The 26154-nt window shown below is 38.6% G+C and overlaps 1 protein-coding gene across 2 annotated transcripts in view; it reads left to right on the top strand.

The window, feature by feature from the left end:
• The window catches only part of LOC128980922 (proline-rich protein 5-like), a 166083-nt gene that overhangs the window by 114633 nt on the left and 25296 nt on the right, over positions 1-26154 (top strand). For both annotated transcript variants that reach the window (XM_054399518.1, XM_054399520.1), the window contains 6 exons: positions 6174-6261; positions 7764-7895; positions 10742-10828; positions 14691-14789; positions 15929-16039; positions 24037-24110. In XM_054399518.1, the coding sequence (XP_054255493.1) occupies positions 6174-6261; positions 7764-7895; positions 10742-10828; positions 14691-14789; positions 15929-16039; positions 24037-24110 (591 nt within the window). The remainder of the gene's footprint in view (positions 1-6173; positions 6262-7763; positions 7896-10741; positions 10829-14690; positions 14790-15928; positions 16040-24036; positions 24111-26154) is intronic.

A 26154-nucleotide genomic window follows, 5' to 3' on the forward strand; every position in this document is an offset into this window, starting at 1 on the left:
ACTTTGTGCTTAGTGCTGCAGTCTTTTGTAAGGAAAAAAAAGTCCCCTAGCCATTGTTTAATCTCAGGACAGAGTGACTTTAGCTGCCATTTCAGTCAGAAAAGTATGATGGGATGTTGCACGTCTAGTGGACAATTGAAATGCAAAGCACAGGCCAGGAGCCTTGTATCAGACGGCAGTCTGCACCTTCTAAAGTGTCTCTGAGGGTGGGATATGAAAGGAGAGCTCTGAGGTGTGCATATGAATGCAGAACACGAGGAAGGTGAAATATGATCCAAAGACACTCTTCACCTCCACAAAATGAGACTCCTGATTCCCAGTGTTAACTGATGTGGAGTCTGATTGGAATGTTCTCTGCATTTAGATTCAAGTGAGGAAAGGATGAACTCTTCAGATCTCGTTCCCTCTTGGAAAGGACCACTCCCTTTTGAAACTGATTTTAAAATGCTTTTTACCTAGCTTGTAATAGTTGTAATCTCTTTGAATAAAGCAAAGTGTAATTTCAGTGTTTGGAATGACTGTTTTAAAGCTATTCGGAAAGCTGTTCATAGACCTCTGAGATCACCAATCCAAGCTATGACCTAACACATCAACTAGCCTATGTCACTAAGTGCCACATCCAATCTTTCCTTAAACACCTCCAGGGACGGTGACTCTACCACCTCCCTGGGCAGTCCATTCCTGTGTGTAATTACCCTTTCTGTGAAGAAGTGCTTCCTAACATCCAACCTAAACTTCCCCTGCTGCAGCTTCATACCATGCCCTCTCATCACAAGTTGTCTGAGAGAAGAGCCTGATCCCCACCTTACTACAACTTCCCTTCAGATAGTTGTAGAGTATGGTAAGGTCCCCCCTGAGTCTAAACAAACCCAGCTTCCTCTGCCTCTCCTCATAAGACTTTCCCTCCAGAACTGCACACAGTACTTGAGGTAAGGTCTCACCAGTGCCGTGTACAGGGGCAGAATGACATCCCTAGTCCTGCTGGCCACACTATTCCTGTTGCAGGTCAAGATGCCATTGGCCTTCCGTGCCGCCTGGGCACACTGCTGGCTCAGTTTCAGCAGGTTGTCAACTAGTTCTCCCAGGTCACTTTCTGTGTGGCTGCTCTGCAGCCACTCATCCCCTAGTCTGTACTGCTGCGTGGTTAAACCTTATACCATTGTTAAACCTTATACCATTGCCCTCAGCCCATTGACCCAGCCTGTTCAGGTCTCTCTGAAGTGTCTTCCTACCTTCTTTCAGTTTAATTCTGTGATTAAAAGACAATGAGATGTCTTGTTTGAAATGATTGAAGAAAACACAAGGGTTTAAGGGAAAATATTTTACAGTAACTTACCCATCTCTTACAGTGATCTAGATTCCAACAGTCAATTTAAAAAGAAAAACTAAAATTCCTTCTTGCTTGTCACTAATTGAAATGTCTTATACCTGCTTTCCATAACAATAGCTTTGACTTACATGCAAAGGAGATTTTTTTGAGTTGTATTCATACAGTGTGAAAGTACAATTAAATAATAAGACGCAGGTATAAGTTTGAATAAATGTTTATTAATTACAGATTTTTTTTACAAATACCAATGTACAGGTGACTTAGCATATGTAAATGGAACAGTGCTGCAGTGCTGGTTCTTTTTATTTCTGTTTTGAAGAAGTTTCAATCTGTTGTCTGTAAAGAACCTCAACATTAATTTTCTTTGTGGCAAAAAGGATGGGATATATAGACACACACAATGCATCAAGCTGCCTTATTTTCAATACTTTGCTTCTATAATATGATTGCAGACAACTTTTTGCAACTTTTTGGTTCTTATTTAGGAGAAGTCTAATGTCTGAGTTTTCAGGAACTGCCAGTAGTGTTAGAAAAAAGTTTTTAATGGAGTTCAAGTCTGTCATTGATTTAAGTCTGTATTTCCCTTCTCAGCCTTTTATTTATTTATAGTTATATTTAAAGATTTCAGGTACCCAACCTGGGTCTTTGTAGAGACTGTCCATGTACAAGTTTCAGTTGTTTTCATACCCCTTGTTGATTTTGAACCAGTACATTAGAAACTGATTAGAATAGTATAATATAGATCAGACTCTGAAAGACAGAATCTTAATTCATTTTTGCAAACATGTGAGTAGAAACTGCGGTGAATTACCTAATAAGCCTAAGTCATGAGTCCTAATAATATTCAGTCCATCTCAGTGACAGCTTTGCCACTTCTTGCAGTACCTTCAGGAGCAGATCTGTGGTCTGTAAATTTCAATGCCGCTGGGAAAAAGAATGGATTTAAAGATTTTTTTTTTAATGGTTATTATTTATTTTTTCTTAGAAGATTTATTGTCTTCATTCTTTTATTTCCCAGGGGTATTCCTGAAATCAGTATCTTTGACATTATTTCATGAGTACTCTTTTAGGGAAAACCACAAATCAACTGGAGAGATCTGAGACTGAAGCGCATTTCAAGAACGAAGCTGAGGGCTCTGTTTTGTAACCTATCTGCAGCACAAGAACAGATTTTGGTGTTGGCTTTGCACTTTACATAGCTTTGCATGTCCTAACCATTTGGGTGTTGTCACGTGTTTATCTCCATTGCTGTGAGAGCACCTCCAAATTCAAGGCTGATAACAATGAAAATTATTTCCTGCTCTAGTGGAGACGGAACTTGCCTGAGTGATAGGAACAAGGCTTCAAATCTTTTTAGGCAGGAACTGAACTTGGATTTTCCAAATTCTCCAGCAGTTTTTCTTGTATCTTCAACTGTTTTCTTCTCAGGATGGGAAAGGAAAGAAATCCTTATTTACCACATTCCTTGCTATGAACATCAGAGTGTAAGTTACAGTGTATAGGACAAAATTGAGTTAAGTATATAAAAGTATATGGATATGCTTCCTTGTTGAATCTGAGAAGATACAATGACTCAACTTTAAATATCACTTAGTAGAGCAAGGAGCTTGCTAAAATAACAGATGGCTTAAAGTGCCAAATTCGAATGTGAACTCAATTTTAGATTTGGGTATCCTGGCAAAATATTATTCGACACCCAAATATACCGTATTAAAAAGAAAAGTCTACCACTACTTCCTCAGGTACCAAGCAAAGGTAAATTATATTCCTTTTCTGTTTGGCTAGCCTTTTGTTTCTTTGATTCCTTATGTTTTCTTTCTGTGAACTTTTAAAACACATAGTGTGCACCACTGAAAGCAGTTTTGATTTTCAGTGCCCTTTTTAAGACCAGAATATTGTTCTAGTCCAGACAGTCAGACAAATAGGACTATACTGACATTAGAGAGGTTGGCTTCAAGGATGCCTTTTAACTCACACTTACTTAAACTGGTAAAGTTTCTCTGCCTCATTTTTTCCATCAGTGAAAGCAGATAACTATGTTTATGTTCTAAGTGCATCTGCAGTCTTTCATAAAGCTGGCTATTTTTTCTGCCTTTTTATTCATGCAGTTAAATGTGACCAACAGTGACAATTAGTGACTCATTTAGTAATTTAACTGGAAACCTTTCTTAGATTTATTTTACTCATAAAAATGATTGTCTTCAACAGAATACCCTACAGTGCATTGTAGCACAGCAGTTTTTTTCACAAACAAGTCATGATTTGGAGAACAATTTTTTTATTAATGTTTTAATTTAATTTTAGTACATCAATCATATTAATCCCTGTCACATTATAATGCCTTTATAAGTACTCTGAGAATATCAAATAAGACACTTAAAAAAACCCTTCAGGAAATAAAATGATGATCTGTTAAAGAACAATATGCAGACATACCTGAGTATATATAAGTATTGTGTTAGACATACTCTTCCTGTAGTGGTGCTCAAGCACCTTATTTAACACAGGAATCAGAATTCATTTTTAGTGTGGGAAGAGGCCTTGTGGGATGGAAAAACCCCTTTGAGAAATAAAATAAAAACAAGCAGTCAGCCAAAAATAAACAAGAATAAAGAACCAGCCAGCAGGGAATGCTCAGAAAAAGTCAAAACTACAAGGCCACAGTGTCAAATGCCATAAGTCAGGATGAGTTCAATCTTTAAAGGATGCTAAAGCTAAAGCAAAAGGTTGTTTGGTCATATAAAGGAAAAAAAAGAGACAAGAGACCTTCTGTGAAATAAGAGTGAGGTGACCATCAGAGAGAATCCAGACACAACTGTCAAACTAAATTAATATTTCATCTTGGTTTTCAGCAAACACAGTGATGCTGATATTATTAAAAATCAAGTCCTCTATGTGGTGGTCGTCTGCCGCTTACCATCTAATTCTTCTCATCCATGTTTAGGAAAGATGTATTCAGGCTGGAGAGGAGTAGAGAAGTGCTAGGTTGGAGAACAGATGGAAGATGTAACTTGTTTACGAGTGGTAAAATACAGGCTGGGGGGGATATGAACGTTGTCTGTAGAGTCCTTTGGGATATTAAATAGTACTGCAGGAGAAGCGCTGCTGGAGATGAATGATGTCATTGTCATACAGGCTGGGACAAACTTGCTATGACTTCTAGAATGGAATTGAGAAAGCAGCTTGCTAGTTTCCAAAGCAGTGAGTAGAAGGAGCAAGAAACATAAAAACCTGTTTTTTAAGGTAGAGCTCAATAAATCAATGGAAGGATTATGTGGTACAGTTCCTGGAGATAACAGGCTTGGAACTGATAGTGCAGAAGATGTCTCCCAGTCCATTTTCATACCTGAAAAGTCATTAAGCATTAATCTCACCTCTTCCCTCCCTCCATTTTCTCCTTCACTTAAAAGGAGATGGGCTTAAGTAGATGCTGTCCCAAGTACTGCTGAGCACAGCTATGTAGGAGCTGGTCAGAGCAAATACAGGGTTTTTTCATAGTGTGGAATCTGTTTGGTGAGGACAGCCACCTCTTCCTGTGTTGAGTGAAGAAAAACATATTACTATCAGTGGTAGATTTTCATGGGAAAAGTGTCTGTGGAGCTGGAAAGTTTTCTGTTTGTTTAGATCAAGAAATTTGAACCAACACTGGTAATACAAATTAGAAAAAATAAGTTATCTGAAGCTGTTCAACTCATTTTTTGTATAAATGCTCTTATTATTTTATTTACTCATTCTGTGTCTGCATTATAGGTTTTACTGCCCCCATTTAACTACTTTTTTTTTATTATTCATTACAACTATTTACATAATTAGGGGTAGAAAGGGAACAATAGACTTGAAAAGAATAGCTGGAAACTCCCCAGTTCTTAACTTTGTTGTACTCCTACTGTTTGCAAAGCCAAGCTTTGATGTTGTAGTGGCGATAGAAGCCAGTACTAAATAAAGTAATTAAAAAATAGTTTGAATAGCTCAAGAATGTCTCAAATATGAATTCAATCTAAAAATTTTCTTGTGTGTTTCTGTCTTGCCTTAAGAGGAATGGTATCTTTCATGTGGATGTATGTTAAAATTTTAACACTTAAGTCTTCAGTCCTATGTTACTTTCAAGTAGGAGCATGACTTAACCTCTGCTTTCCAGATAGTGAAACTTGGATGTGGGGTGGGTATGGCATGAACACCAACCTTGTCTGTACAGACAGTATGGGTGAAGATGTCATGAGTCAAAGAGGAAATGAGCTTGAGCACAGCAGTATGCTCTCTAAGAGGAACTAAGGGATAGACATTTCAGGTTACAAAAAGCATAATTATATGCCTTGCTTCCTGTGTTTTGTGTCCTGAATGTAAAAGTACTTCTGGAAAAGAGGCTCTGAGAAAGCTTAAGTATGTTGAAAAAAATCTGACTCAGATATGTGACCATGCACGTGTTTGAAGCGCTTGTAGGCAGAGCACTGTTCTGATACATTCCAAATATAAAGCATGAAAAGTTTGAAAACAGCCCACTTCTAAAACTACTAAGGAAAACAAATGTCTCTTCTTCCATGGCTGGATGCTGCAGGAGGACTGTCAAGAGCTGACCACCACCAACCGCATTCGAGTATGACTTCCTCACCTTAGCTTCATCATTTGCCCAGTGCTGCTGCATTTCACTGCAGCAGTGGCCAAATTGCTTTCTGTAAACCATATGTGATTTGATGATGAAGTTTCTCAGTATGTTTTGAGTAATGATGGGAGATAGAGGTAGCCCCAAGCATCAGAAGATACAGCCATTCTTGCAGGTGACTGAGCTCTCCTTTGCATAAATAAATGAACATTGTCTTTAGTAACTCCTTTTTTTCTTCACTAGGTGATGACAATTCTGGAAGGAAGGTGATTACCTTTAGTTGCTGTCGTATGCCTCCCTCTCATCAGCTCAACCACACCAGATTGCTGGAGTAAGTTTCTGTCAGTGTTCTGTATAGACTACTTTACAATTTATATGTGAACTTCTGTTAGCTTGTTTCTAGGTGAATGAGCTTTCACACAGGAATCTGCTTATAGAACATGCAGTGTTATTTCATAGATTCATAGAATGCTTTGGGTTGGAAGGGACCTTAAAGATCATCTAGTTCCAACCCTCATGGCATTGGCAGAGACACCCTCCAGAAAACCACACTGCTCAAGGCTTCATCCAACCTAGCCTTGAAGACTGCTAGGGAAGGCGATCCACAGCCACCCTGGGCAACCTGTTGCAGTGTTACACCATCCTTACTGTTAAGAATTTCTTTCTAATATCCAGTCTAAATCTGCCCTCCTCAAGCTTAAAGCCATTCCCTCTCGTCCTATTGCTGCAAACCCTTGTAAAAAGTCCCTTCCCAGCTTTCTTGTAGGCATGTACAGGAAGGCCACTGTGAGGTCTCCCTGGAGCCTTCTTCAGGTGGAACAACTCCATCTATTGCAGCCTATCCGCAGAGGGCTGGAGCATGTCCCCTATGATCTTTGTGGTCCTTCCTGGGACCTGCTCCAGCAGTTCCATGTCCTTCTTAAGCTGGGGTCACCAGAACTGGATGCAGTACCCCAGCTGGGGTCTTGTGAGAGTAGAGGGGAAGAATCACCTCCCTTGTCCCGCTGGTCACATTTACTTTGATGCAGCCCAGGACACCGTTGGCTTTCTGGGCTGGAAGCACACATTGCTGGCTCAGGTTGAGTTCTTTAAATTAGTTTTAAGGGAAATGATCTGTGAATGCAGTCTCCACAATACAAACAAGGAAAAGGCATATATATTTAGTATAGTTGTTTACAATATACAATTTGTTTTCAATCTCTTGTTTACAGTAACAAGTTGTAGTTTGCAGCCATTAGGGCAAATGGATTCTCTAAAATTACAAAATGTTTTAAATTGAGAAGAAACCCCAAGATTTATTCTTTCTTATTCTGAAAAGTCAAAATGACGTTGTTTGCTTGGCTAAAAGGAGGGAATTTACAAAGACCAGAAAAAAAGCAAAATAAAATACACCTTTTATAACTTCTTTGAAAATATAGAATCATAGAATCACAGAATGGTGTGGGTTGGTAAGGGACCTCTGAAGGTCATCTGGTCTAACCCCCTCTGCATCAAGCCGGGGCATCCTCAACTAGATCAGGCTGCCCACAGACCTGTCGAGCCTCACTTTGAATATAGTCCCACATTGTCTTCATCTTTTAGTTATTCATTAAGTGGCATCATTTTTGTAACTAAATATGTTCTTTAAAATTTTAGGCCTTGAAGTGATGTGGAATTATTTGCAACACTGTCATGAGACAAAGATTAACTTGTTAGATAAATACACTGAAGCAAACGTGAACTTGCAGTCACTAGCTTTCTGTGCCAAATTAGCACATTTTCTTTCTCAGTTACTGCTATAAAAATCACATCCAGTAAACTGTCTTAAAACTAACATGTTTTCTTTCTCCTCAGATACTTGAAGTATACTCTGGACCAGTATGTAGAGAATGATTATACGGTTGTCTACTTTCACTATGGCCTGAAGAGTCTGAATAAACCGTCTCTGAAATGGTTACAAACAGCCTACAAAGAATTTGACAGGAAGTATGTCTCAAAAATATTTGGTTTACTCTTTTGATTGTGTAATGTCTGTAACTAACTTCCATGAAGGAAGTGGATTTCCTGATCTGCCACAGCTAGCAGTTCATTTTGCTACTGCAAATTCTGGTAACGGTATTGCTGCTGGTAGTTCTCTTCTAAATGTCTTCTGTGCAGAACAAAGGAATGGCCTGAGTGCTGCAGTGGTTATTCAAAGGTATAAAGGGAACAAAGGCAAGAGCATTTCCTTTTGTGTGCGCTGTTTAACAAGATACTGGCGACACCTGATGTGACATCATTCTTGATTGTCTCACAGTTGTGTTTGAACTTTTGATCAGCCCAAGGATAGGTTGAGTACAAAAAAGGAAAGGTTAGTTTTTAACAGTCCATATCTCACAGGTTGGTATGTGTAAATTCCTGAAGGAGCTGCTGTACTCCTATATGCCTGACCTTTGGAGTAAGAGTGGCTGCAACTCATGACTCCCATGTTTTAGTTGGTTAGGGCGTAGCCAAAGCTTCTAGGTAAATAGCTTCTTAAAAGTGGAAACTATAAAGTTCTGGTGTTTATTCTGTGGAAGTGCACAGAACCCAACAAAGCAGAAAGTTCATCTTGAAATCAGTTGGCCTTTTAGTGGTTTGAAAGTTGTTACTTATCTGTTGCCCTCTTGAGGGCAAGACTGAAAGTGAAAATACAGCCCTTTCCCTGAGAGTGAACATGTGTGTGTGTTGGGAGGGGATGGATCATACATGTAAAAATTTTCCAATTTGAGAGATGGAACAAGAAGCAAATCTAAAAAAAAGATGCTATGAAAAAGATTATTGGATATTGCTACAGAGGACTGGAAGCAGTTCCCATGAAATACTCATACCCTCTGCTGAAAATTGGAAGTTGAGATGTGCACCTTTCTGTCATCTAGTGTCAGAGCTCAGACTCTTTTGAATCTCATCCAATAATATCCCGAAACTCTAAAACCCACTAAGCAAGATGAGGTTGTCTGCAGCAGCCATCAGAGCAGCAGCAGGAAGCTGTCTTCTGGAGCCTCTAAGTGCTTTTATTGTGATATTGCTCTCCACTCAGCAACACACCAAGAAAGCTTATTTTTTGCTAGTAAGTTTCTCAATATGGTTAGTACAGCATGTATCAAGTTTTTCTGGGACTGGGTAGAGAGAGGAAAGGCAAAAGATCTCGTTTTGTCTTTGGGGAGAGATTTGAAGTACAATACTGGCTATTGCCAAACCCTGGCAATTCTCAAAAATAAAGTATCGTTCTCTTTTCCTTTTGGGAGAATCCCCAAGAGTTGCTGTATGAGGGCAATAGCTTCTTTGTTGCTCTTTGCCATGCCTGTAAGCACACAGTACAACTCTCATTTATGCCAAAAATCAGTTCTCTCCATTCCCTCACCTTGACCCAGCAAGCAGGACAACAAAAGAGGCACAGAGAAGCCCAGGCAACTGGGCAAAACTGTACACCAATCATTTAATTCACAGTTGGAACTTCACAGCATGCTGTCATCAAGAAGCTCAAAGCAGTATTCACAACCCAACAGGTATGTTCAGCTGCAGTGGCCAGAGAGGGGAAAAAAAAAACCACCACAGCCCACCTTTCAGACTTTCTTCACGTGTGTATTTTGGGGTGAAAGGAAATGGAGGGCAGAGGAGATTACAAAGGATACTGCTAATTAGCTAGAAACGTGCAAACAAATGTTCAACAGGAATAGTTTCAAAACAATGGACCTCACTTTGAAGACTTAGAGCAGAGGCTCAGCAAAGTCTTTTTGGCATTTAATTGTAGTCTAGGAAACTATGAAGTATGGCTTGTATTTATTGCTCCAAGGTACAAAACAAAATTGGTACTTCAGTACAGCCACTCAGGTGTTGAGCTTACTAGCTTTTATTGTTGGCGTTGGGTTCTTACCCACAGTGGTGTAAGTTACCCAGGAATAGCTGTTCACTTGTGTATGATAATGGCTTTTTTACTCAAAGGGCTTAATTAAAACTGCAAAGGAAAAACTGTTTTAATTGTCAAGTCTGCCCATTTTGTCCCTCTTACCATAAGTTGCTACAAGAAGGTTTTAGCAGTTCACCATGATTTTTTTCCACTCGTTTTGTAACAATTACTTTGCTGTGATGAACACTTGGGAGAGGGGCTTCTTACTGGCAAAGTAATAAGCAACAATTTATATATAAAAGCAGGATATTTCATTATGCTTTTCTCAAATTAATTTCACAGTAATATTAAATAAGAGCAGAATCTTTTTGTACAGCCTGGTCTCCATTTTGGTTTCAGCCTACTGGAATCTATTTTGTGTGTATCATGACATGACACTGTAGAATCAAGCAAAGCTGTAATGGAGAAAGGCTTTTGTTTCATACAAAGGAGACCACACAATATAAAACAGTGTGCCATTTGCTTCACCTTTAGTAATTATTAGCAAGGCAAGACAAAAGTAGTAATAAAATATTAGAGGTAAATTTTACAGCTGAAAGTTTCTAAAGTTTCTTCAACTTAATATTTCTATAAGCAGAAAATAAAGGGAGGTACAGGCAGGTAATTTTTTTATATCACAAGTTGCCTAGTTCCCCATCTGTCCCCCAATATTAAATCTGTGATACAGCAAACACTGCTTAGGAGTATAACGTGTTACCTTGGCCTAGTATTGTATCATCAAAAGTGACTCTTTTTAAAATGGAGTATTTTTTTTCTTTTTCCTTCTGAATTAGGTCTTTTAAATTATATAGCATTCTGTTTCAAATACAGTGTTCCTGTAATGCTTCCCATTCAGTTGTGGGTATTCAGTTCTTCTGTCTGTGATATTCGAGAGTCTTCTAACAATTTCATTTTCTGTTCCTAGGTATAAGAAAAACCTGAAAGCACTCTATGTTGTACATCCAACCAACTTCATAAAGATTCTGTGGAATATCTTTAAGCCTCTTATAAGGTACTTCACGGTTTATTCAGCACATTTTTCTGTTTAGTTTAAGGATGGTTTGTTCTGTAATAAACTGCTTTTAAAAAGGTTTGAGGTAAAACATGTCAGGTAACGGTACAATACCCATTTAAATTGTCTTGAACTAATGACTAAGGTGAGCTTAAGATCGTGTATGACTAATAGAGTCCTTTCTAAGAAAAGGGTTTTACTGGTATATTAACATAAATATCACTTTAAAACATAGTTATTCTGTGAGCCACCAATGACTTTTTTTGTCCTGTTTGGCAGCACTTAACACAATAGGACTGGGTGCATGACTGGAGTTACTAGATGGTAGGATAAAGGGAATAATGAACAGTTAGCCTTCGCTCTGATCTCAAGTGCTGAGATGAATAGGAATGATGCTATTTGTGTGTTCAAAGTTAATGGATAAGCCCTGAAGTGCCCATAAGAATTTGAGATGGAGGGTGTAATGGTGAAGGTGGATGTATTTTTCTGGTGTGTTACTTTTGTTTGCATGGCAAAACTTGATGCCATCTACAAGGAAACGACAACAATGAGTAGATATTGCTAAGTGCTAGGGTGGTTGGGCCTCTCAGTTTCTGCTCCTGAACTTCTGTTGCTTTCAAAGTAGTTCTGACATTTTGCAGAGTATATTATGAATGTCCCTCAGGGCTGGAGGATTAAACAACTGAAAATCTCTACTACAGTAACTTGCAACTGATTCATTTTCTGACTGATAGCTAATTAATTAGAACAGGGAAGTTTGACTTCTTGACAGATTGAATCATTTAGGAAGCGTGTGAAAATAAAAAAGTGGATACAGCTAAAAATCATTCCAGAATATGTTGTTCTTGAAACAAGAAGACTGACTATGGATAATTAATTTTAACTGGCAGTGAAATAAATGCCAGAGATCCAGGATATAGAGCAATGATGAGAAAAGTGTGACAGAAGGATGTCCAATAGCTGATGATGCTTCAGGGATGGGGATGAATTTTTTTGTTGCTGTTTTGTTTGGGGTTTTGTTGGTTTATTGTTTGTTGTTGGGTTTTTTTCCTTTTGTTTCTACAACTACCTGAAGGGTGGTTGTAGCCAGGTGGGGGTTGGTCTCTTCTCCCAGGCAACCAGTGACAGAAGGAGAGGACACAGTCTCAAGCTGCACCAGGGTGGATGTTAGGAAGAAATTCTTCACAGAGTGATTGGCCATTGGAATGGGCTGCCCAGGGAGGTGGTGGAGTGACTGTCCCTGGAAGTGCTTAAAATTTGCTGCAGAAATGTATGGAAAGCTTTCTAGAAAAACAAACAAAAATTGACAACAACAAAAACCAAAATCCCCCAAACCAAGAAACCCAGAAAAAAGCCTGGATGGCTATTACAACACTTAGCTGAAACCATCCTCTTTCTCAGAGGCAGCTGATTGCTGCTTGGGCATAGCTCAAGCCAAGCAGGTTTGGGGGTAGTTTTCAGCCTGTGAACGTTAATATGCTCAGTATAGTCAGCTGGACAACAGGTATGCTATTTGACTTAGAGTGATAATTGCCTGCTAAATCTTACAAAAGCCAAGTTTACAAGTACCTGTTCCAAATACTCATTTTCTCAGCATCTTACTATGTCTGTGTAAAGAAGATGAAAACTTTTTTCTTGAAACAGTATGAAACACTGACAGTTAAATCCTAGTTTACTTTGATTGTGAAAATGGATGATGCTGATAAGCTTAAGCATTTCTATCTAGCATTGAAAATGCAAACCAGCACTTGTCATCTTAGATGGATCATCTTTTTGACTTCCATGAGGATTGGCTGTTCCTGTTTGCACTCAACTTTTACCACTGTGTACCTGGATACTTGCTTTGAGTCTAATTTAGTAACGCTCTTCTCTCTGTTGTTAACATACGTAACTAACAAGCTTTTCGTACATTGGGACTGAGAAAATAATTGCAAGTAGGAGTAAACTATGAAAAGGTTCGTAAATCAGAAGGCAGAAATTAGCTGAAGTTATGAGAGAAAAAAAAAAACCCTCTTTATTCCTTAAAGCCATTTAATTGCCAAATGCTCACATGCATTTTTGTTTTGGGTTGACTCAAGTTTGGGTTTGTCAGGTAAGGGAAAACATAAAAAAATTAGTTTTAAAACTGAAGCGTGGAAGTGCCCATGTACAATTTGCCTAAATTATACACTCAGTGAAGACTGAAACTTAACATTGTTAATTTACTAAATAGTGCAATTTCAAATTTGTTCACAGTACCCTTTTCTTCCAGTTTAGACTAATATTATCTTATACCACACTTTTATTTAGTGTCAATATTAAACCAAAGCTCACAAAAATAAGGGAGAAAAATCCTCTGTGCTCTCTAGTTCCTAGAGATACTGAATTATAGCCCAGGTTCACTTGTTGATAGTGTTTTCAATAAAAATAGCATGAAACATGTATTTATTTTTCAGGGGTTTGTAAGTACATTTGATACCTGTTTGTACATGACCTAAGTACTTTTTCATGAACATTGTGTTTACTAAGGACTGGACAAATGACAGCTATTAGAGTGAAGAATAAAAGCATACTTGCATTTGAAAGCATTTAAGAAAATGTAAATACTTGAACATTTTCAAGCTTCAAAAGTTGATTGATCTTCTTTCTAGTCCCAAAAGAGATGAGCAAAAAGTTAATTTAAGTCAAATATAATTTCTTCAAACTGCAGGAGTAGCACATTCCTATGTGTGAGGTAATGGAAGCCACCCACCTGTGAGCAAAATGCTATACCTTTAGGAGGTGGTGGTGGTCATGTCTAGAATTCTGTGCTAAACTGTGACATAGGCAAGATGTTGAGATCCCAGGCTGCTTAGAGTAAAAGACACACTGAAGAGGTCTGAAGTTACAAACGTGCACAGACTGATATCTGTGCCTCATCACAAATCATCTGCTTTTTAGCAAAATTGCACTTATTTCGATTAAAAGCTTCCAAAATGCTCAAGTGACTTCTATTTGTGCCATCTCCCACCAGAGGGCGAGTGTGCATGTGTGTTCGAAAATCCTGGGATAAATTCCTTAATGCAAAAGAATTTTTCTCCAGTTTTCCTATCAAAGTAAACTGCAGAGAAGTACACTTCTCAAAAACACCTAGTATTTTGCTTGATATTTATTAGAGGACAGGTATTTTGTGTTGTGGCAAAACATGAATTTTTTTCAGACCATGTGTTGCTGAACTTTGTTTGAATACCTCAGCCTGTAAAGCAGTGTGTTCTGGCTGAAACTCAAGACCTAAGTAGTGATACTTGGAGCTTCAACTTTGGAAGTCTGTTCTGTACAACTCGTAGAAAAACCCTACTATTCAGGGTGTTTCCTAGATGCTATCCAGCCCTTTTCAAAACAGATAAGGCTGATGGCCCAATACTTGAAGGGAATATCCACACTTTGAAAATCTTACTTATTGCTTATTACTTATAGTTTGTGTCTACAGTCCCATTATTTTGTCTTTTGATAGGGAGAAGTACCTAAATAACAGAAGCTTTGTTCTTTTGGCCATGCAATGTTTTCTCCTTGGTTAACAGTTCTTTTAGAGAGTTTTCTAATGCTGTGTGAAACCTGCTTTTCAGTGGCTTTTAAAGCAGTGTTTTTCATATCTATGCAAATCACGAAACGTTCGGATGGAACTCAGTTATTTTTATTCAAATCAGACTCTCAGGCATGCATTGTATATGTTTGATCATATGAAATGAAATACATCTTACCTCTCCTGCTGCTTCAATTACGGTCTAATTTCAAGTTGCATCAGCACTTACATTTTTGTAATAGAAACTAAACCCTTTGTAAACGTTCCTCCCATGCTGATTGTTATACTCCTTTGTGATTTTTTTTTTTATTATTTGTTTAGCCACAAGTTCGGGAAAAAAATCACCTACCTCAACTACTTAAGTGACCTGAAAGAGCATCTCAAATATGACCAGCTGAGTATCCCTCAAGAAGTCATCCGGTATGTGGAAAGTTTAAAATACGTTGTCTCACCTTGTCATAGCTAGAGTTGCCTCCTGTTCACTGTATCCCAAACAGAATCTAATGCTATTTCTTCAGTGATTAAAAGTCTAATTCACCTGTTTATGCTTGGTTGGATTTAACTCTGAAAGCTTCATCCAAGACATGATGAAGCATGTCAGGTGCTTAAAGAAGAAAATGTTATGTAGTTTTCTACAGATGGGAACATCTCCATCTCAGTTGTGGAGTGTATTCTTATTGTGACTGCAGTTTCTGTGTGGGTGTTACAGCAAAGCCAATCCATATGTCATTATATGCTTATGAGTAGCATGTGGTGTCCATAGACAAAAAAAGAAATCCTGACCTCCCTACTTGCATGTATTGACAGATTAAATTACTTTCTTTTTCTTAAAGTACTGTCAGTCAGCAAAGTGTTGATTGAGTTTTTTTAAACTTTATGGATACCTCTCTTGTTAGCAGATCCATTACTTTTTTATCATGTGTGTATCTGTGCTGGGGAGGGGTACTGGAGAATGGGCAGGAGAAGAAAAACAGAAAGAAATGCATAGGGCTGGAATTGTCAAGTGCCAGTATTAGTATCAATAACAGTCTTTTACACACAGCATTTTACATGGAAATGCTTTGATGTACTGACAGGAAGTGATTTTATGTCACTGCAGAATGAAAGTAACTGGAAGCTTTGATTATGACTGTTACTGATGCCTGGTGGATTTTTACACACTTTTTGTGTAAATATGGAATAACATCAAATACCTTACAGCTCTAAGGTTATAAATTACATTGCATGGTTGCCAGAGAAATGGAAGTTGTATTTTGAGTAGCAAATAGGTTTGAATTTTGCTGTTAAATTGTAGTGTGTTCCTAGTTTTTGGACACATTTATCAGTATGTTCCACTGACTGAAACAAAGGAGCTCTTCTGTGTCTTCCTTAAGTGTTCTGCCACAGATACTACTTAAAAATTTCCCTAATGTTTAAATTAAATAGATGGTTTTTAAGACTTGCAGCATATAGACTATTATCAGGAGAGATCAGCATCACAAGCAGTACTGGTAGCTGTTCAACTATATAGTTTGTCAGCCATGGCATACAGAAAATCAATGATTTCTTGGGTTTTGCAGACATGATGAAAATCTTCGGAGGAAACGGAAGGGAGAACTGCCACCTGTAGTTAAGGTTCCTCCACCACGGCCACCTCTACCTACCCAGCAGTTTGGAGTCAGCCTGCAATAGTAAGCCATGAGATTGCTCTAACCTGTACCTTTCTGTAATGTGCAGCCTCACCAGACAGAATGCAGATGTTTTGTTTATTACATGTGTAGTTTTTCATTCTGTTTGAAAGCCACATGACTATGAGGCTAGACAATAGGTTTCATGAATACAGGACAGGTCTTGCAGTCCAGTGACCTTCCTGGTCTTCATGTTCACAACTAGTTAGTGGTAGTGTGGCTGCACAGCTTTTCTGTCACTGGTCAGAAATTTGGTCATATGTGACAGAGCCCCAACCTAAAGTGTTACCTGGTGGATGCTGGCAATATGAAAATGTTTTGGAGATACTTAGATGGTGGATAGCAAAGGCAGAAAACAAAGCTTCAGTTTCCCAAATGGCTGCTAAAATGGATGCTTGAGCCTTTATATATTGTTGTTTTGTTGCTCACATATTGTTCTGATGAGAGTTTTATGAAATGAATAAAATCACTCTCTTCCAGAAATGCGCTGACAGCTGTTTACATAGATTACAGCACTGTATGTGGTATAAAAAAACAATTTACTTTACACAAGGAATAGAATGGCAGTAGTACTTGCAAGATTGAATTTTGGTTAAGGAAAAAAACCTCCACAAAACGAAAATAACAAACCCACAAAACCTCCTAGCTTCCTACCCACACTCATTTTTGTCATCTTCCTGTGGCATCCTTCCCAAAATCAGCTAAAGGATATTGGTCACATTCAGCTAAGGCAATTTAGGCATTTGTCGAATCTCCTCCCACCCCCAGTCTACTTTTCTGGTTCTAATGATTCAGCTGTAAATGAGATATATAATATAATTTTCCCCTAGTTGAGTGTTAAACATTATCCCTCTCTGGAAGGCCTGAAATTAGTATAATCAATATCTATTGTGCAAGAGCTACTATGACATTAACTTTTATGATACCTCTTTAGAGTTCAACCTAATGCTTGAAACATGGCTAACTTGCTTCCCTAATTCAGAGAATATCTGGGTGATATCAGTAGGTGATGAAGAAGGACAATGTTTTATGCCACTGCTGCAATAGTAAAACCAGGACTCTTTGCAGGCACACTCTGTCACCTCCAGCCCAACTTGACTGTTCAAATAGCTCTGTCAAACTTCTTGCAGACTTATGCAATCAGACAGCATGTTATGTGCCACTCTTACCATCTGCTAGTCGTATATTATTTCTCTGGCTGTGCCTGAACAGTAAACATTGTTTTTCACTGGACTGCCCATGGTGAGGGTGTGGTGGTCACTTTTCCTGGCTCTGCCACTTTCCATCTGTGTAAGTCATCAAATTATGTCCTTGCTGCACGCCTTAGATTTTCCAAAGTATAAAAAGGGTGACTACTTCATGAAGAGGTGGTTTTTTTTGGAGATGTGGGTGGAGAAACAACAGGCAAGGCATTGCTATCATTTTTGCCCCAGAGATTTAGGACTAGCAATGGAGTTGCTGACAGACAGATGCCTTCCATGTGTGGGTGCAGTTCACAGCACTCAGCTGTCCAAAATGGGCATACATGGGGATATTTGTTCCTTCTCTTTTCCCTTCCTTGTCCAGATTTCCTCTTGCAGAAGAGATGTTGTGGCATTACCACTTAAAACGTAAAATTAAACAAGTCCCCTACAACTTCTAAACAAGAAATAAAGGAATTAATTTAGACTGTGTGAAGAAAGGTAAAGTTAATGGAGGAGAGGAAAAGATACAGGTTGGGAGCTTCTAAAATCCGAACCCCCAAAGTATCAACTTTAATCCTCATGAATTGGTTGTTTTTGCTAATATCCTCTCTTTTAATGTTCTCTATGGGCTCTAATGGCAAAATGGTGGCAAACTCCCACCTGTCTAGCAGAGAGGCAGGTTTGAAGTTGACTTCTAGGTGAGGCTCTTCCCTTTAAAGAAAGAGAGGTACAGGGAGACTTTGGTTTTATTTTCTATAGACTTATGGCAGTATGTGTGCTGTGCATTTCATTACGGTTAGTAGAAAACATGCTATCAGGGATGCTGCTGAGCTAAAGCTACTGTCATTAAATGAGTGTTTCTCTGTAGAATCTTTTGGGATACTGATTTTTTGGGATAATGATTTTTATTCAGCCTGTAAAAGGGTGGTGAATGGGATTTATTCAAAGCCCTCATAGGTGACATAGTTTTGCTGAGGTGTTCGATAATGGTATCCCAGTGACTTCTGGCTGTGGAAGGTGATAAAGCTGTAGCTTTTTGAATGTGTCTCCCTGGAAGGAGCAAGCAATGCTCTCTCTGGTAATACTTCCTCATGTAACCTTCTTTCTCAGTTTATATTGGTTAATATATTTGCTTTCCAGAACCGTAATTAAAAACTAGAAGAGCAAGAAGTGACTAAGCATTGGTTCAAAGTATCTCACTTTTGTCCATCAAGCAGGGGCTGGGGGAAACCATTTTGTTAGTGCAGCAAAATGAAGCTCAAAGCTGAAGGAAGTTGACAAATGGGTGTCTGGTACCTTGTCTTGGAGGAATCTGTTAAATCAGAATGACATTTTTAGCCTTGTAGAGTCAGATTTTCAAAATTCCATAATGAAACACAGCATTTAAAAAGCATGGAAAGTCTGTGAGAGTTTGGAATATAATTCTTTGAAATGTAATCTGTATTGAATTTGGTTTAATTTAGAAGTGAGCTGAAGGATTTGTTAACAAGTTAGTTCAAAACTGTTCTTTCTTATGTTACTCCCATAGACTCAGGATGCAAAGTCTTCATTTAAAACAGCTTGCATTAGATTTCTTTAATCCCTCAGTGACACCCTAATCTCTTTGTGAGGAGGAAAAAAACTAAAGCACACCAAGCTGGCTTCGTATCACACATTTACTTGGCTGGGATTTAAGCGTGTACTTCCTTAGGCACAGATATGAACTGTCAAACCTTCCTCATTGTGAGCTCATGTGAAGACTGAATATTTGGTCTGCAGCTAGAGCTTGAGTTTAGTACCACATTGTCCTGGTCCTAAAGTTGTCACTGAAACTATGCTAATTGAAACATTAATAAAGGCAGTCTTCCCTATTAAATTCTTTATGCCTACATTTATAGAGCAGACTTGTCCAGTTTGCTAAAAGACAGTCATTCCCATAGCATTTCTGTTCCCTGACCTGGATTGCCAGGTTGCCAAATTGCAACTTCAATGGTTTGAACTCATGTTAAAACCTATGTGATTTTCTTGAAAACATAAAATAACACAACTGGAACAAATGTTCTTCATGAGGATATCAGACAGAAGAGTCCTCCTGAGGAGGATTTTTCCACACTTAATATTTCAGTTATAGTGTAGTAGGAATCCATGCTCAGATTAGGCAGGTACTTAAGAATGTGTAGCATAGATTGGGTGAGACAGAGTGAACATTTAGTGTTTATTACGTCCTTCTCTAACTTGCTAATTCAAGCTTCTTGTGTGCAGAAACGTGAGAATAGCAATTGTAATGAGCCAGTTGATAGGTTTATCGAGACTCGTGTTAAGTTTCCATTAGAGGACAATAGCTGCAGGTGGCAAGAAGCAGTGTTGGAGCAGGACAAGCATACCATGATACTTTCTCAGGTATAATGTCCCAGCTTGTAGTAATCATAGGCTGGCAGAGAAGAGTACTACAGTACTATGAAAATGATCTTCTGTTACTCACCAGTAACTATCACGTATTCTGTTGATAACAGCAGCACTATTCTTCTATTCTTCCAGCAATGCTACCTTCACACATAAAATGTAGAGCCGCAGGAATTAGCTACTTGGAATCTGTCTTTGCTGCTTTGCACTGCATGTCAGGGTGAAAACCAAGATTTTTATTCTAAAAACCACTAGGAAAGATTTTATGTTATAAAAGGCAAGGAAAAAACTGGGGGACCCTCTGCTTATGTTGATCAGATAAATGCAGTTAACATGCGTGAATGAAGCTTAATGAATGTGCAGCACTTTGAAAGAACTAATAATTGATTATGTAGACCAAGAGGTGTCATTGTCCTCTGCTGTTATGTTCAGCAAGCTCCTCTAAACCCCTGTTGTACACGCCTGCCTCTATAATCAGGGAAGGCTACAGCTGAGCTCCAGCACAGAGTTGACCTTGACTAGCTATTGATATTGTTCTGTTTTCTCTGATAGGTTTTAAAATCTAAAATTAGATATCTTTCGTGGGAAGACAGGGAATGTTTTTGTTTTCTATCTATTGCTATGGATGGGGAGAGGAGGCAGAGAAAATATACAGAATTGCCACAACTCTGCAGCTTTTGCTTGTTGAATTGTTATCAAAAACATTTCAGGGTGCTTTCCTTTTGGTCATATCTTTCTGCTTGTGCATGCTGTGCATGCATGAATGCATTCTAAACCAAATCTCAGCATGTCTCAGCAGGGAAAAAATGAAAGGGAAAGAAAAAGCAAAGAAAGAGACAGATTATCAGCCCAGAATACTTAATGACACCTCAGAACCGCACGTTAAAGGCCTTTTTGTGCTATCTGTCCACTGTCTAGAAGTGAGTAATTGGGTATCTAACATGTTGCAGTAACTAATCATATATCCTGTAGTGAGGGGTACTCATTCTCCTTGGCTACTGTGTTTATCAGAATAGATCCTTCCTGAATCTGACATGTTGTTGCAATAAGATTCAGATCTGTGAATCAGTTACCGGAAGCTGCACTGTGTGCACTAAGCAGAAAGAATAAGAGATCTCCCATTTCAAATTGCCCCTTGTAATGCCTGATCTTCAATGTCAGTTTGCATTGTCCATCATAAAGCACAGCTGCTCAGCACATCATCCTGAACAAAGCAAGAAAAATGCAGATTGCTTGACAGGACCCACAAAGAGAGGACAGAGGTGTAATTTCATTGACCTCTGAGCTGGTCTGATTTACATTAGCTGAAGTAATGTCCTTATTATTTTCTTTCACCTCAGGTCTGGTAAACGGAACACTATGTCCCACATAGTATTTCACAATGAAAATATGCATCCCAGCTTTCTCCAGTGCTGCAAAACTAGAACAGGCCTTTGCACGTGACTTTCAGTGAATATCCTACTCTAATTTAAAATGCCATTTATCTTGAGGACTTCTTTTATTGTACTAGGAATCTTTCCTTCAAGGGAAACGGCAACCTTGTCAAAAATGGCAGAAGTGCAGAAGCTGTTAGCTTTTTTTTCCTAGAAAAAAAAAATATATATAGGTTTTATTATTACAAATTATAGCCCAGTGATTTGTCTCACCTCTCTGACAGATGAACTAGTGCTTGGCAGGAACAAGTGCTGTAAATAATCAGTTTATTTATACACTGAAATGACAAACACATTTATGGGTAACAATAATCATTAGAAAACACTTATAAAAAGCTGCTGTGTTGCTGTTTGGTGCCTCTGGAGTGAAGAGCTGTAAGAAAGCAAAAACAATCAGTGCAGCTTCAGAGAGAGACTGAGAATGGGTTCCATGAGCTTAAATTGTCCATAATAAAGATGTAACAGCTTCCAAGCAAATTAAAGTCCTGATGATGTTTCCATTTAAGTGAATTAGGCCTTTGACTTGTTTTAATAAAGGTTGTCCTAAATGTTTAGGCTACTGTTCTGAATACATGAAACAAAATTATTTGACACACAAGGAGGGTGTTAGAATTCCCCTATTAGAAAGGCTATAATAAATGGGGAATAGGGGGGAAGGAAGGAGAGTGTCCCATATCTTGATCTGCTGCAGGCTTTTCCTCTGTTATCCCTGACATCCTTGATATTGACGTCATCTCCCATCCCCTTTTCTTGTTTAGTCTTGTGTAGGGGGAATATCATTTTACTGAGAATTTCCACTTTGCATACTGTGCAAAGAATCATGGAATCACCTGGTTGTAGCAGACTTTCAGATCATCAAGTCCTGTCATAACCTAACATCTCCCTGTACGTAACTGTTAGACCACGTCCCTAAGCACCTCAGCCAAATGTCTTTGAAACACCTTCAGGGACAGTGTGAGAGTCCTCCCCCTGAGGAGGAAGGAGTGGCTGAGGTGTGTGATGGAACTGACTACAACACCCATTCCCTCTCCCCCTCTGCTGCAGAGTGGGAGGATGCAGAGGAATTAGAAGGGGAGTCTGGGAAGAAGGGGAGGGTCAAAGAAAGGTGTCTTAAGATTTATTTGTATTTTTCTCATTTCCCTACTCTAATTTGATTGGCAATAAATTAATTTTCCCAAGCTGAGTCTGTTTTGCCCATGATGATTATTGCTGAGTTATCTCTCCCTGCGTTTATCTTGACCCATGAACCTTTCGATATATTTTTGTCTCCCCTGCCCAGCTGACTAGGGGAGTGAGAGAGCATCTTTGGTGGGCACCTGGCTTCCAGTCAGAATTACCTGAGCTGGTAGCATAGGTTAAGGCTATGTTTACATGTTGTATGATGAACTGCAACATTTTCTGTGGATGAACTGCAATATTTGCAGCCTCTTATGATGCAGTCACCTCTGTGCTATTTTGTGCAGGTGCTTTAGAGTTTGTCGGTAAAGCTAATAACCTTTGAAGTGTCAAATGTGAAGTTGTACACAAAAATATTTTTAACATACTTCAAAATCTGAAATTCGTCCTTTGTTTTGTTGTTTATTGGTGTAAAATTGTAGCGTAATACTCAGAAGATATGGACTGTGTCTTTTGTTATAATTTTAAACTGTCCAAGACTTTTTTTTTAATAATAATGAAAATAATTGGAGATTTTTTTCTGCTGTCTAGATCAAGAAAATTCTATATTTGAATTTTTTGCCTCAACTGTTCACTCATGAAAGAGAAAGAAATCTCATTTCATGGGAATCATTCAAAGTGTTAATACTCTCACTGCTTCGCTTTGCCTTCTACATAAATAGTACAATATCCTTTTAATTATACATACACTGTGGCATGAAAAGAGACAAGTGACAAAGAAAAATCTACATGATAAAAGGCTCCTAAACTTGCAGCATCTCTTGATCAAGATTTATTCTGAAGCATTTACTGCAAACTCCTCCTTTGCCTGCCTTTAAGCTGTTCCACCAATGGCATCTAACCAAAACCCATCAGAGTCACCACCATCCCCATTACTGTGTTGTGGTTAAGCATTTGCTGGGGCATGCCAAGTGAAGGGGACAAAACTGGAGTGAAAACAATCTCAAGTCGGGGCAAAGTTAGTCCTTACCATCATTCTGCTGCTCTCTCCTTGGCTCCCTTTCAGTACAGTTAACAGCACTTTTTTATTACTCAAAGCTGCTGCTGCTGTTATACAGCTTTGCTAGTGTCATGGATTAAGTTGAACCTGCTGCTGTTCTTCATACCATGCTGCAGTCATGCCAGCTTCAAAAAATGAAAGTGCTGTCTGAAGCAAAGTATTATGTATGGGGCTCGAAGTTCAGATGGCCACATTGAACGCTTCCTGTTCCAGTTGCTGCTTCTGGGTTCTTGGGTGTTGGCTCTTTTTTTCTGCAGGCATGGTGTCAGAATGGGTGGGAGTCAGCTAGCTGCTTGGTTTAGTTTCCTGGTTTATGCTGCTTTTTTCCCTGTTTTTCATTGTGCTTCTTCTGCAAATAGGCTAAGCTAAGGTAACCATGCATTGTACTATTAGATTAATTAGATTATTAGCTAAAGTAATTATGCATTGTCATGATGGTATCATGTTATATTAAACTCTTATCTCTCTATCTCAGCCCTGAGTTGTGTGTGTTACTTTTTGCCTCGCTTTTGTGTTGGGGGAGCAGGCAGGTTAGCTCTTGTGCTAAACCATTACAGCTAGCAAGAAGAAAGCATTTGGAATCTCTCTTTGACTAGAGGTCCAAGTCACCTGTTTCAATGGCTAGTTCAGCACCTATTAAGAGTTGTGGAGGACTCTTGGTTTTGGTGCAGGTACCAAGGCATAGGCTCCTCAATTTGTAGATTTTAACATATTCTTTCCAGTGTCTCTCAGGCTTTTACTGAGATTTCTTTGTTTTGGTTTGAATTATTTGTCTATAAATGTTATCTAAAGGCTATTACTTTTTTTTTTCTTTCCCCCTAACAGTATCAAGGACAAAAATAAAGGTGAATTAATACCCCCAGTAATGAAGGAAACTGTATCCTACCTTAAAAGAAAAGGTGAGTTTTGTATCAAAAGATATGTGTCTTTCAGAACAAGGGCAATAGTATTAAACTATATAATACTCAGTGCCTGATTGATTGAACAGTTTACAGCTGCACAGGATGTGATGAAATCCTGAAGACTTGAGTGGCAATTGGGTACTGCCTTGAGATCTTTCATGGATAGGCAATACTTAGTATCAGTTTATTGTTCCACTGTGAAAAAACCCCGCAAAAACCTTTTGCCTTTGGGATTAGATTAGGGAATAGCAAATGAAAGAAGATGCCTCAAAATGCTCATCATCAACCTGTATTATATCCTAGAATCATAGAATCAGTTTGGCTGGAAAAGACCTCTAAGGTCATCAAGTCCAACTGTCAACCTAAGACCACCATGGCCATTAAACCATGTCCCGAAGTGCTACATCCACACATCAGTTTTAAGTAGAACCCCCAGTAAGAATAAATGAGAAATTCTGTTTTACAGAATCAGTGGCCATAAAATCTCATTGAAAAAAAACTATTTTGTAGGAGTAACCCTTAATCCCTCCCATCACAAAATATTTTTACTGGCATTTACAGACCCTTTGACTACAGTTCATATCTATAGTTACCTTATATAGATATGCAAAGACCCATAGTTAAAATGGGAAGCATCCAAATCTGAGTTTCCTGTGTTGCATTTGTGTATGAGGCAAAGAGAAGGTAGACTTTGAACCTCTGGCTATACCACAGAGCTCCCCAGTACAAACCAGACCAACATAAAGGGCCAAATATCAGGTGCCATCTGTAGGGTATTTCCTACACAGTGACAAAGGCATGTGCAGGGAGAAATTCAGAGTCTTTAAATTCCTTTTCCAAGTGTAATGGGATTATATGTTTCAGTCCTTAATTTAAGGAAATCACAGCAACGTTTCCATAGCCCTTTGTGCTCTAAGGCCTCAGAATTTCACAAATGGTTGCTACATCTTAGAGTACCAAGTCTCTAGCCTAAGTACACTTAGCTTACAGGTGACAGAACAGAGAGCGAGCATAATTGAGTTATGTGGCTGGCACAACATCACACAGTGGTAGAACTCTGGGAATGATTCCTAAGATCCCTGAAAGAAAGACTGTGAATTTTTATAGATGTGTCAAGTGAAGCAGATTGATTAAGGGCTTTTTTGTTTGTTTGTTTATTTTTATTGTTTGGGTTTTTTTGTTGGTTTTTTTTTTTTTGAGGGAGAGGGGGTTGCTGGTTTTTGTTTGGTTGTTTTTTTTAAGAGGGAAACCACTGGTCTTTAATATGTCATTAAGTTTGGTTAACGCTTGAACGCATTTTGAGGAGCAGCATGGTTTTTGTTACAATAAAAACTGGACTCAGGTTTCTATATTGCTGTTAAATGTATTTTGTCTGAGATTTTCCTCATTTAAAGAGCTATTTGTATTGACAGCACACAAAATATAAAATACAAATTTTTAGTAAATGATATTCTTCTGTAGAAAGTATTTTTTTCATGTTTGGGTTTCCTATCTTGAGTGAAGCTGATTAATGATATGCATAGAAGAATGGGAGAGATACCTACTGCAGTGGATACCTGCTTACAGTCTGCAAGCAGTGGAACATAGCATCTGTAGGGATGCTTCTATATAGAGCAGCTAGCTCCTTACCTCTTGAAATTGCTGATTTATCTTCAAAATACCTCCAGCAGCCAAGGTCAAATACTGGAGTGGGGCCAGTTCTGCTATTAAAGGTACCCTCTGATCTGCAGTTCCTAATGAAGAGTTCCTAATAAACTTTAGTGAAAGCCTCTTGGTCCAAATACTGGATTTCTATTCAAGTCCATAAAGCTGTTTCCAGACTGGTGCTAATAATGAAAACTTTGTAGATGTAGGTTGTATATAATATTATGATTGGATACAGGGAATGCAAATAGTGCACTACTAAGAATGTTGAATGCCAGTGACTGCCAGCTTGAGACAATCCCTGTAATTGTAATTCTAAGTGGATAATTAAAGCTTGTCTAATGTATCGGTTTGTGCCCCATCTAAAGATGAAAGCCAGACTTTTGTGTTTCAAACT

The sequence above is a fragment of the Indicator indicator genome, chromosome 3 (genome assembly GCF_027791375.1).
Source record: "Indicator indicator isolate 239-I01 chromosome 3, UM_Iind_1.1, whole genome shotgun sequence".
Taxonomy (NCBI): Eukaryota; Metazoa; Chordata; class Aves; order Piciformes; family Indicatoridae; genus Indicator; species Indicator indicator.